The sequence below is a fragment of the Amphiprion ocellaris genome, chromosome 15 (assembly GCF_022539595.1).
Source record: "Amphiprion ocellaris isolate individual 3 ecotype Okinawa chromosome 15, ASM2253959v1, whole genome shotgun sequence".
Taxonomy (NCBI): Eukaryota; Metazoa; Chordata; class Actinopteri; family Pomacentridae; genus Amphiprion; species Amphiprion ocellaris.
Window position 1 is genome coordinate 12,337,324 of NC_072780.1, and position 13,089 is coordinate 12,350,412.

Sequence of the window (13,089 nt, forward strand, 5' to 3'; positions counted from 1 at the left end):
CGGAGGTACAGCCCTCCCTCAGTGAATATATTGTAGACTATAGTATTTCCTTTTTGCCACAGTGTGATGCACCCGTCCATTCACATAAATACGTTATGACATAATTTCAAATGTGAACAGGCTATTCATATTAAAGTAGTCTGATTGCTACAGAAAACCATTGACTTCCTGGCTTCTTTATTTTGCTGCTATTCTGATCTGCAACCATAAACCCAACTGTATAAGATAGTGGCCTTGACAGCAGACAAACCTGTAACTACAGTGAATCATTTTAAGCTCTTTGACTTTAGAATGTAAGTTGTTCTGCTGCCTTAAAATGTTGGTTAACTGCACTTCCATATATTTTGTTCAAAGTTATTCATGAATTGTGGAAGTATAAATTTAATCAGTTTGAGAAAACAAGATCCATGAACTTAAGATATTAAGTTGAATCAACTAGTTATGTAGACAGTGGTAATAGACTGACTGGCTTTACTTTAATATTTTCTAAATTTGAAGAATTTACTTAATTTAGAGAATTTAGAGCATTAGCTGTTAAGGACAAAGACAATCTGTGAGGTTATTCCACTTACAGTGAGATAAATCATAAGTGTATGGATGTGATGGCTGAATTCAATATTGTCGGTTAGAATTGCTTAGATTTTTATGAAAAGAAGCAACCATTACTTAATTTAGCATGTATTTAAGACACACAGCATTGTCTGTTTTATAAAGCTACAAAAAAACAAGAGTGGTTTACCACTTTCACAGGGGAATGCTGTGATAGTTTTGTTTTGTCTGAACTTAAGTTAATGAGTTGAATGAACTCTTAGATTTTCATTGTTTTAACTTATCATTTCAGGTCAAAATGCCTCGGTTTATAAGAACCGTTTTTAAGCTAAAGTGGTCGGAAAATAAACATTTTAGATAATTTAATTGGAAATTAGTATGATTTGCATATTTACATCACATAAACTAGAAAAAATAAGTTGATCTGACTAAACCCCTTTGTGTTGTTTTACGGTTGACCAAAAGAGATTACAAGCTGCTATTCATATTCAGTCTTGAGTAGCACATCTCAATAGAGGACTAAATTATTTTCCTTCAATGCACTGACACAGGACAGTTCATGTAGCCTTTGTGATGGTTAGCATAACTGCCATATAAAGCTATAGGTTGCAGAAGGATCCTTTTAGGATAAAGAGTTGAGTTTGATGCAGCCTGCAAAGCTTTTTTTTTTAAACCACACTAAGTGTTTTGTTTTTCAGCTAATTTTATTCAGTTCCCAGAGAATAGCCAAAAAAGCCTTTAAGCTGGAGAAAGTGAGACAAGAATGTGATGAAGCTGTGAATGTTTCCAGTCTTCAATTACGTGGTTCAGTGGCAGCAGTGAACAGATGTTACTGTGATAGTGGGTGAAAACTAGTTTGACTTTTTATTAAACCATCACATGAATCAGTCTAGTCCTATTCTGAATAGTGGTTTTTCTTCCTTTGGTGTATCCAGTCTCCATTGCAGGTGTGTGTCTGCAGTGCCTCTTGCTTGATTTGTGCTCTGCGGGTTGATGGGATGTCAGGCTGCGGTAACTAACCACTCGTGTAATTGTAATAAATGCTCCTGGAAATGCTATTTCTCCCTTCATTTAGTTTCAAAATAGGCGCTTATCCTTGTGGCCACAAGAGAGCGCCATTAGCTACCCAACTGGCAGATTTAAACTGACTGTTTTCAACAAACAGTAAGCTTACACTGGACCATTCCAGTGTGCTGTTTAAGTGTACATTTTGGGCATTTGCTCCATTAAACGGTGTCATAGAGCTGCATCTTCTGCTAAAATCATAGCGTTCGCTGGCAGGCAAGGTGTGGCACAACAAGTCCAAACTTGAACTCACCATGAAAACAGCATGCAAATATTTTCACACTTTTTCACATTATGTAAGCGCTTAGGATCAGTGATTTCATAATAATACAAAGCGAGGCTCTCATTTCCAATGCTACATCTGATCAATATTTGCCCATTGTGCATTATGAGATTACTTGTTTCCTAGGGTTTATTAATTAAACACTGACTGCCACCTACACAGTCAAAAAAAAAAGCTATTTACATTTGGCCCATCAAATAGATGCAGAAAAAATGCATTTGTTCAAACAGTGAATCTTTAATAGCACAAATATGCAATACAATCAACATGCCCTTCCTCCACTTTACCTTTGTGTTTCACAGATGATGACTCTGAATAAACTATTTACAATTTTATGGCCTACTAAAAGCAGTGTTGACTGTAGCTGATAAGGACAAGAGGCTGGGTGTACGTGGCAGCTCATAGAGGCAAAAGGGGCAGAGGCAGGGAGTTCATTTGGTATAGGAGGGTATGAAGTGACAGAGGTGCAGAGGTCAGATTATCAGCGGTGGGGTGGCAGTGAGTGAGAGCCAACACTGATGACAGCATCACCACAATGACGGGTCGTATCTGGAGAGCAAAATAAGAGAAATCACAACGGGAGGATTGAGGTCGTCTGTGAAGGCTTTGGTGACAAAACCAATGAGAATGCAAGAGACTACAGAACACATACCTGGACTGTGGAAGTGTGTCTGTGCTTTCCTTCAACAGCAGCTCGGAGACCAGTGTGTCCAGAATCTCAGGATTGGACCTCTTCCCATACCTGAGGTGCACAAGCAGACAAGACGGAGAGATGATGATGAGCAGTTTAAAGGGTGTAGCACCAACTTTGTTGGATTTTGGTTGTCAAAATGAAGCTTCTTTTGTCAAAAGAAGCTTGGAACAGAATGAAAAAGAGTTTTCCTGAAATGCGCACAGGAAAATAATTTCTTTCCCTGCATGTCTTTGTGTCATATGTCCAATTATGAGTTCAGTGAAAACTGAACAGAGTCAGACTGGGACCCAGCAGGAACAGACAGGAGTTGCTTCACAGGTGGTCATATTTCCCTTTCTGTGCCTCAGATGATAAGCCGTGCCAGTGCGCATGTCCCTCTGGGTGGCTCAACGCCTGCAGAGGCTTCCAAACCCCTGACATTCAGAAGAAAGCTGGAAAACTGTGGGTGATTTGACACGGCATGCTGGCTGTGACAGTCATTTCTGTTCGGGTTTTTTTTACAGGTGGTAAATGGGCAGTGGGTGTTCTCTGCTCTGTAACAAGTTGGAGCGAGTAAGTTATGGGAGAAGCTGCTGGCAGAGCTCGACCTGCACAGTGCAGACTGACAGCTCCAATAAGCAAAATCCTATAGTGGAATACTACACTTGGATGCAGACTGTCAGGAGCTGAAGGAATGTTTATTTTAAAGAGCATGTTGACCAGTTGGAGGGCAGGAGAGAAACAAGATTTATTTTTTTTTTGCATAATATACACTACTTGTTGGCAGAACTTAAGTGATTTCAGCCATAAGAGTGAATGACCAATTAAAATAGTGAAATTCTACTTTGCACAGCTCTGAACTGCTGCTTTATTCAGGGAATGTGAGAAAATAGCTCCACTGAACCTACAAGCATTTTTTCCACCTGATAGCAGCCATCTCACTATATGCATAAATCATATATGTGGAGAAATTGTACAAAAAGAGTTTTTAAATTTGTGGCTGATGGAAAGCTTAATATTATCAATTCAGACATTTGAGGATAAAAAATTTACAGTGGTCTCTGAAATTAAACATGAAATTAACTGGTATGCTAAAATGCTTAAATTTATTATTACTAAAATTAATACGAATTTCTCTTCTATTCATAAGTCATGCCAGGGCACTTCACATAGGTCAAGACTTTACAAAATTATGGAGAGAAATCATTAATTCTGTTCTTGCAGAGAGGTTTTAATTAACCCGCCTACCTCTGTCTTGTGATGAGGTTGATGTAGTGTCTCAGGGCTGAGTAGTACTTGGCCAGTTCCTCCGCCGGGGCGTCATCCCCTGGGTTCTCCGGTTTCACCGGGTATCCCTCCGTCCAGGAGCCCAGGCAGAGCAGCGCCCACAGCAGGAACCCCAGAGTCCCCAGCCAGCTCACCAAGTTAGGATGCATCTGGAAGAGAAAAGCAGAAAGTGAGAGTCCACATGGAACATCTTTGCACACTTGTTCCACTGTGCGTAAAATTCCATTATTTCCATTTACTATAATGAATGATATCACTGTTCAGCTCTGAAGCCATAATCAGGGGAAATGTAAAGATAGAAAATAAAAAAACATGCAAACTGTTATGTGACAAAATTCCAAATACCAAGACTTTTGCGCCTGCGTAACCAGCAGACAAACATCGGAAGTAATATGAAGAGACTTTAAATAATTGTAGGAATTCACGTCAATATTTTTGTGAATCATATATCAAAGTACTTACATTTCCCAGAGGGTTAGAGTGAGATTTGCGCGCAGTCTTGTGGCGTCTCTGCTGCTCTTCTGGACGCTTGGTGCGCGCTGGGGTTTATATCCCTGCGCGCCAGACACGCCGCAGAAAAACGCGTCAGAGCTGCGCACTGTTGAGCCCAGGTCTTTGCCTTTCTTCATGTGCACGTCACCGCTGATGCTGTCATTAGCGTGCGTGTATGTTTCCAATCATTTAAAAGACGTAAAACTACAATGCAAACCAAAAATAGGCGTGGGTTAATGAGCCTTGTTTACCAGGAGAATAAAAGGGATTAGGGATTGTTTTTAATCCAGCTGTTGCAGTTACATTTTGGGACACAAACCAAATGAAACAATTTATGTCAATGAAGGAACATAAGATGAATATTGCAGTAATTACAAATATGGTTGAACTTGGCATGTTGTAAACGAAACAAACATTACACGCCATTATCACACAAATGCAGCCTGTAGATACAGCACACACACATAATCCATTGTTGTAACCCAAACCCATCTCAGCTAAGGCCTAAACCAAATCCTTATCCTAACCTAAACTGAACCTTATTCTAACTTTAATCCTAAAATCAGGTTTTGGCCCTTCAAAGAGGCATGCAAAAGTAAGAAGTGGCCAAAATGTCCTCAATTTTCCAGAGTCCCCACTCCAAAGGTTTAAAACTCAAAATGGATCTCATAACGATAGCTGTACAAGTGCACACACAGTGCACCATTCATACACACACCGTCAAACAGATTTCAACACTTGCTCTGAGTGGGATGTTTTGGTGTTTATGGCAGCTCCTCTTCGGAGGAAGATGCTGATAAATTATTTCACAATCAAGTAGTGATTCTTCTACATAATGAGATCAATAATCCCATCTGAATTCACAGAAGAATAGTAGTAATGTCACCCTGTGGGCGAACTTCAAATGAATCTCCTATAGACGCCCTCCTCACTAAATGAAGCTCCCATGATGACGCCTCGGGTGATCTGGGATAAAAAGATCTCAACCCGACTCACATGCACATGAACGCTGTGTGACTGAATCGGTCCACTAATTTCATTTTGCAGCTCATTCCAACAGATGGAAAGAGAAACTGTGACTCTCGATGCGAACAAAAGGCCTAAATGTGAATATCGAGACGCGTCAGCCAAAGAAGAGCCCAATCTCCAAGAAACCTACTTAATAAGAAAACCCAAATAGCACTTCAAATGAATCTGTTTCACCAAGTGCTTCATTTTCTTCCCATTCAGAATCCTTTTGTATACCAGCTTGCAGCCATATAATCTGTCAAAATCAGTATTCTTCAGCAGTGCTGCTCTTTAAGTTGCGCAGAGGATGTGTTAAGAGCTTTTTTGTATGACACAGGATGCTAAGAGGGAGATGAGGAGTGAGACACGAGCGAGAGAATGTGGAGCACAGAGTCATGACCGAATCATCATGAGCACAGACAGGAATTAGAACTTCTAGTCCTCTTCAGAGGGTACAGGCACACTCAGAGACTCACTTTAGCAGGTAGAACTCCATTTTTAAGCAAACAGCTTTCACCTATGGAGGTATCTGACATTTGAAAGAAACAGATACAGCACAGAGAAAATTGAAAGGTCAGTTAGTGCCTGCATAACATAAGAAAGGGCCACTGTGATCATTTGAGACATGCATAAGTTTGAGCATGTTAGATAGTGGCGATACATAAAGAGTTGACCGAATGTGCATCTTCTGAACGCACAACTCATCAATTCCTGAAACAGACAAGCTGAAACAGAAGTTGCACACATAAAATCTTCAAGCATGCTCACATCTTTGTGAAGTTGTACTTTTGGGCAGCTGCATCAAGCTAAAACTAGCTTGGCCAGTTGCCTAGATTGACCTCCTAATGCTACTCATTAGTTTTAGGTAACTAATGCTAACATAATGGGGTTATGCATTGGGGCTATGCCATGTTCACCATCTCAATTATTCAACTAACAGTCGCTAGTTAGCAGTAAAGTACAGCTGAGGTTGGTGGGAATGTCTGTCGTTCTGCAGATGTTTGGATATTTACTGGACAAATAAAAATTCTAACCTGTGGATAGAACTAGGTTAAAAACTGAGGAATTATAAACCCTAATATGTATTGTATTCCAGCCAATGATAGCCACTAATGGTTGTGCTAAAAGAAAATCATCTTGAAAAATACAGTTCACACACCAATACAGGTGCTACTAAAAACATTTATTAAAATGCTACGTCATGGTGATGTACTTCTTCAGACAGAAGAAGGGTGTGAAGGAGAGCATTTACACTTCAATCGCTCCCACAAAGTTGTCATTTCATAAATGTTCTTGGGACTGTCTATGCTACTGGACAGCCTATATGTATCCAAATGGCGGCTCACAAACATTTTTGTGCAACTTCTAGAACTCATCACTTGGATGTGTGTGCCTTTTGTATGTTTGGTGCTAGGTTTTGCTACCCAGTTGCACTCCATTTAATAACTGTTGAGATGCTTCCGTCTGGGTCAGAACTTCTTCGCGGATCCACTCTGCCTGGTGACTATAACGCGAACCATTTCAGGTGCAATTGTTGACGAATGTTTTCTTTGGTTCTTCAGCAGCAGCTGTCACCTAAATACAACCACATGCATTCCTTCATGGTTCTACTCACTCTCCTAATAAACCATCAGTTCAATTATGTTCTTCAGTTTACTCTGATAGTCCGTGCAGGCACAAGATTTCAACCCAGTAGAGTTCCTTTTAGGCAGTGGATGAATACTAAACTTAATACACCTTTCACGCTGTGGATTCAAGGCCACACAGAGACAAATCTGTGTCTTCAGGGATGCATTTTAGCCTTTTAAACAGAAATTATTCTTGCCAATGAGGAGAAAATATCCTTTACACACAGAAAGTTTAGCAGTTATTAAAACACATCATAAACTTGGAATCTTCATGTCAGTGTTGCTTTCACTGCTTGACTGACACCTTGAAAGAAAGGTTACATACGAAGCCTTAAATAAATAAATCACACACATTATTCTAGGGAAAATAATATTATGAGAGCTCTATACTGCATTTTAAACTGTAAGCCTTTGATAGGTGTAAAGGATTAGTAGCTTTTAAGTCAGTATTTTTTTACTGTAAGCAAATAGCTGTGCTCCATCGCTGTTGAAAAACTATTAAAACACGTCAGTAAGACAAGGTCTTACACTGGGTGACATTCTGCTTTATTAACATGAACACAGGCGATGTAGATTATCTTGAGCCATTTCCAGATATGGTGTCTTGCAGCTGTAAATCCTCATTTTATCATAAAATATGAGGTGAAAATAGTCCCCAATAAATGTGCCACACATTCCCGTTTGAGAATTGTATTTTTTTAACCACAGTTCCCAGCTGTTTAGTGAAATTATTTAGCAAATTTGGAAAAAAAAAATACAATTGCAACCCGTTTTTAAAATATTTACATTGTTAGTTGTGATGGCAGCACTTGTAGCAATCCCAACCATGAATGTCGGTAGCCCTAGTAACCACTTTAGTTTCAGTTGAAACACTTTACACTCATATTGCACATACAAAAACACAAATAACATGTAAGGTATGATTTCAGACAACACATTTATTTAGCCTTTGCTGACATACTTAAGTGTATTTGTACTTTTTATACCAGAGCTGCCAATCAGACCGTACCAAGTGCTGCCACTTCAAGGGGTGGGCAAGATTTATTTAATTTAAATATTACTTCATTTATTTGATTTGTGTTGCGTAGCTAGATATATTTTGGGTTTATCTATTATTATTCCTTGATTAAATAGACCAGTTATGCTGGTTTGTGCTTTTTGTTGTTTAGATGTAGGCCTTTTATGTTTTCCCTTCTGTGTATGTAACTGGTCTGATCAACCAGTACATATGTCCCCTTTTGTTGAGTGGTGTTGCTTCTAGCCTTATTTAAATTCTGCTCTTTTAACCTCCTTTATGGGCCTGAATTTAGTATTGTTTTTTGTAACATTGTTTGTCATTTTTGGGTGAAATAAATCACTGAGTGATGGACGAACATGTTTTTTTCTTTCCATGTGATTTGTTCACAGTTTGACCAATGCATAGCACCACCAGCCATATTGTTTCAATCTAAAGTGAGATAAAAAAACAATAAAAATGAACACAGCAAGTCGTAATAAAAGGTAGTCAGCTAATCAGCATGCACTTAGGAAAAGTTTTCCCTATGACATCTTTGCCTGTTGGCAGCGGTCTACTCCGTTATCAATGCACATACAATGGATTAGTCCATGCCTGGGGTTGCATGAGTCCCAGCCACTATTCTATTCATTAAATATTAACAACATGCTCTATAATTAAAATGGCTCTGACAACCAGGTCAGAGTTTGGATGAAATAAACTGAATTTCTGCGCATCACAAAAGAGGAACAGGGCGTCACTCTGCAGTTCTGCAGAGAGAATAATAGCAACATGACAGGGCAAAGAGGGTTCAGGGAAAATGCGGTCATTCATTTTGATTAACATTAGCACTAATAGTATCAGTGCTATTAGAAAGATATACCAATCATCTCCAGTGCAGACCCGGTTGTGTGCACTAATTAGACAAATGAAAATACTCCCAATTAATTTACCAGTGATAAATGCAGATTGATGCTGTAGATTCAGCACCTTTAGGTAAATGTTGAATAAAATCATTTCTTGAATGTTTGGTGTTATCAGAGATCAGCTCAGTGGAGAGCAAGTCCTTTAGAGAGCAAGCTGTTTAAATGCAAATTTGTTTTCTTCTCTTCTCATCAGCCTCCTGGTTTGTACAATAAGTTATTTTCCAAGATTTGTTAAGATGAAAAGGCATGTAATTTTCTGCTGCTGTGAATCACACTTTTCAAATTAACAGTGGGCACAAGGAAATAGTGACAAGCAGGCTGTGTGGATCTTCTCTATCAGGCAGTTGCATGCAAACGGACTGGGAGGACAGCTGAAAAAAGGCCAAATCTAATACAGCCTTGTGCTTCTTTTGGCTATAACACCATCTTTACGTACAACCCTGACATTTAAATTGCTGCTTTTGAGTATTCTATTGTGCTACGGTGACAATCTGTTACTAGCAGTGCAAGCACTACTATTACTTAGATAGGGCACCAGCAGCCTCTTTCTCACTATGTGGGGCTTCAACTTCAAACTGAAGGTGAAGTAAGAGTAGAATTCTTTATATGAGGTTCATATTGGAAGTTTGTGGCATCATTGATTTAAAAAAAAAAAACAAACCTGGAGATTATCAAATCGCATTAATGAAGTCTGACTGTTTTGTGTTGAGCTATGTTTTACGTGTGTTAAATCAAATGTAAAAAAAAAAAAAAAAATCTTATATTTTGATAATTTGCATAAATGCCTTAGTGGCGAATACCTTATCTTTGCAGAGTTGGTCTACTACAAGAAGTATCATTCTGCTCACTATCCACTTCACCGAGCTCTAGCTATCAACACTTCAAAGACGCATGTCCCAATCTGTTCTTTCTTTCAGCTTTGACATTAATTGACAGCCTTTGCAAGCAACTGCACACAGCATTTTGAAGAACACAAGCTTTTCTCCACTTGCAGTTCACAGTAAGTACAATGCTGACAACTCCTCAATGAGGAAATAACAAGAAATGAATGTCCTTTGTCGTTTCCTCGTTTGTTCTTCTTCTGCTTTAATTAAACACCCACTGCTTCAAGAATCACAATATCTAGTCTGAGCATTTTAATTCACCTGTCTTTACCTCCCGTCTCAATGTTGCTTGCTGTCTGTTCTGATCTGTGTGAGTGTGTGCTTATAAATGTCTCTCCTGTGCTTCTGGGGTGAAAGCGTCACAAATGTCACATCAAGAGAAACATCATATAAGGTCTTGTGATAGACAGACGTACATAAGGTTGCACTGCTGCAATGTGACGGGTCGGGTCGGCTCAGGTGTGCAGGTCAGAGTTCTGAGCCTTGATATTAGGAAACGTGATGAAAGCTGTAACCACGTCAAAGGGCGCTAAACTTTACTTTAATAACCACTGTGACCTATGAAAGACCACAGCAGTCAGAATATGTCACTATGTCTGTGGTCATATAAAATTTTTGCAATTTGTGTCATTTTTATGTTTTATAATAGTGACTTTATTGCAATTGGATCTATATACTTAAATGCTAAATAAAAATCACTTTAAACATCCGCTAAAAGCTTCATCCCTTTTAAGGGCTTTGATGGTTGTGATGAAATTAATGTGTTTAAACACAAGACAGCACAAATGAAGCATGTTGCATTGCTGTAGCTTAAAACATGAGCACACTTTTGATAGCACTTTTCCAGCCATTTGGCATACTACAGAATCAGCAGAGTGAGTGTGATTTCCACTGGCACAGCCATGACAGATACACAGCTTTATGGAAGAGAAGCCTGATAATGGAGGGGAAATGTATGATTTGACCTATTAAGACCTGATGCAAAAAATAAGTGAATCTGCACGTGTTTTTAGAGGGTGCCTTAGGTCTTAATGGGTTAATGCGTTTGAAAGCATTAGAAAGCATTTGAAAGCACAAGTTCTCCAGAGTGTGCTGCATTCATGGCAGAACACATTTTCATTTACTGTCAGTCAGCCATTTACAACGCCCATGTACAGATTCTGCAAATTAAAGGCAATTCCAGATTTAATATTAATATTCAGGTGGCTGGTAGAAGTGTGCAGAATGTATTAATTACTGCGAAGGCAGATGTTCCTCACAAGTAACATGAAACAGCAATGGAAAACTGAACAGTTTTATAACAAGTGCCATTTTGTAATCAGAAATAGCTCAAATGAGTTTTACACTGTAAGCAATGGTGACATTATGACTATTTTACTGTGATTAAGATGTTATATTGAAATTTAGGCTTAGTCTAAAGACACGAAGGAGATTCATCTTAATCTAGATATATTGTAATATTTTGGCCCACTTGTAATACCACGGAGCAAAGTCAGAAGTGTTTTAAATAAACACTTCTGGAAAATATGCTTGTTTCCTTTCTTATTCTAAATGAGATGTGACAATTAATACATATCTTACATCTGACAGTTAAAGACAAAGCTGTAGCCAGCAGCTGGTTAGTTCAGCTTAGTCTAAGCTATGCTAAGCTAAGCTAAGCTAACAGCGGCCTTATATTTAACAGAGAGCCTAATGTTTAATGGACAGACAAAATAATTGGTGTTGACCCTACTACTGGTTATAATGATATGCAAATTTCCTTAAATGTCTATTTCTTTATGCATTGAAAAGAGCCCAGAAATGCAAATGGATAAAGATACATATTTTTTAAAAATCTAAACTTCTAATGCAACACATTTTCATTTCACTGCCAAAAAATCAAAGCCACAGTTACAAGTAATTGAAGGTTCGCATGCTAACCTTTGGGCCTGCTGTTATATGACGCACAAAGACACTGTCTTCTGCAAAATGTAATAATAACGTAGATAGCTAACATTTAGAACAACAGATTATTTTGATGTGGAAACCCCAACACTCTTTATAACTGAATTAGTGCTTTTACAATATGACAACTCATTCCTAATACAAGGGCCTTATCGCTAATTGGAATAAATAACACAGCGGAACACAAGCAAGAATCATCAGTATTATTTCCTGTCTATCTTAGATGCATTATTCTCTTGTATTTGTTGATGATCATCTCCATATATGTACTCTATGAGTGGGTGTGTGTAGCTGCATGTGTTTAAACACACTTTTGTTGTGCAAATATTACTATTGATTTAACCTAGCTATACAATATCCCTGTCCGTCCATTATCACGGTGCTTTATGAAAAAACAAAACCCATTTCTCACAGCGCACTCCTTATCCTCCTCCTCGAATCTGTTGCCACAGGAGGGGATTGAAGGACAGCCTTTATGAAGTTGCCGCACTGTCAGTTTCCCAGTGTTTCTACCACACAAGACAGTGTCAGAGTCATACGTAGGATTGTGCTTTAGTTTTAGGAGAAGCTTGGTGAGTCTTTGTTCTTCTTCGAAACAGAACAAGCTGTATTTTGTTTGAGTCAGACCTGCCTTAAACAGAAAACAAGATGATTCTTTTGATAAGCAGAACATGACGCTTGGAGGAAAGAGAATGGTCTGAAAATGTAGAATTTTTATTGGATGATGTTTGAATGTAGTTTCCAGATATTTTTTTAATAAAAAAAATTAACTCATACAACATTTGGCTAACACAGAAAGCTGTTGGAAATCAATGTAGACTTTAGGTCATTGATTATATATCCATATAAAGTAATATTGGAAAAAGAGAACAACAATACACTGAAATGTACCTTTTTAAGAAAATGGATATGCACAGAAATCATATTTCTGTTTTCTGCTTCAGTACATCTGACTAAACTAACACACTGATATGTTAAACTCTAAAGAATATAGCCTCTGGCATTATGCAACTGCTATTATATCTCTGAGTTATTCATACAAGCTGTAGGGTCAAATATTAAAAACTTTCTATCTGCAAAACTGGATGTTTCTTGGCTACAACATGTAATATTGACATTTATTCGGTCAGAAAGTTGACCTGGTGAGCTTTTCACTCATTAAGCACATTATAAGGAATATCACTGATATTCCTTTATCATTTTCCCACAAGGTTCTGAGAGCAATACTCTAATTATTGTAACGACTAAAGGCCCCCACTACAACAAACAACAAAGCCAAAATATGATAAAATGCTCCAAAGAGCAGTTATGGATTTCATTACTACTTGTAAACAATTTCACACAGAACATGCACTC

The 13,089-nt window shown here is 38.3% G+C and overlaps 1 protein-coding gene across 1 annotated transcript; it reads right to left on the reverse strand.

Moving 5' to 3' along the window:
- Positions 1-2,114: 2,114 nt before the first annotated feature.
- npy (neuropeptide Y) lies at positions 2,115-4,476 on the reverse strand. Its single transcript, XM_023286029.3, has 4 exons — positions 4,320-4,476; positions 3,819-4,006; positions 2,550-2,639; positions 2,115-2,446 (listed from the first exon to the last, which is right to left on the reverse strand). The coding sequence occupies exons 2-4, from the start codon at positions 4,004-4,006 to the stop codon at positions 2,425-2,427; spliced, it is 300 nt and encodes a 99-aa protein (XP_023141797.1). The 5' UTR covers positions 4,320-4,476; the 3' UTR covers positions 2,115-2,424.
- Between the last annotated feature and the right edge of the window lie 8,613 nt (positions 4,477-13,089).

Coding starts and splice junctions, on each gene's coding strand:
- npy (XM_023286029.3), bottom strand. CDS start 4,006: ATGCATCCTAACTTGGTGAGCTGGCTGGGGACTCTGGGGTTCCTGCTG. Junction 2,640..3,818: donor AACCTCATCACAAGACAGAG/GTAGGCGGGTTA, acceptor TGTGCACCTCAG/GTATGGGAAGAGGTCCAATC. Junction 2,447..2,549: donor GACACACTTCCACAGTCCAG/GTATGTGTTCTG, acceptor TTTGCTCTCCAG/ATACGACCCGTCATTGTGGT.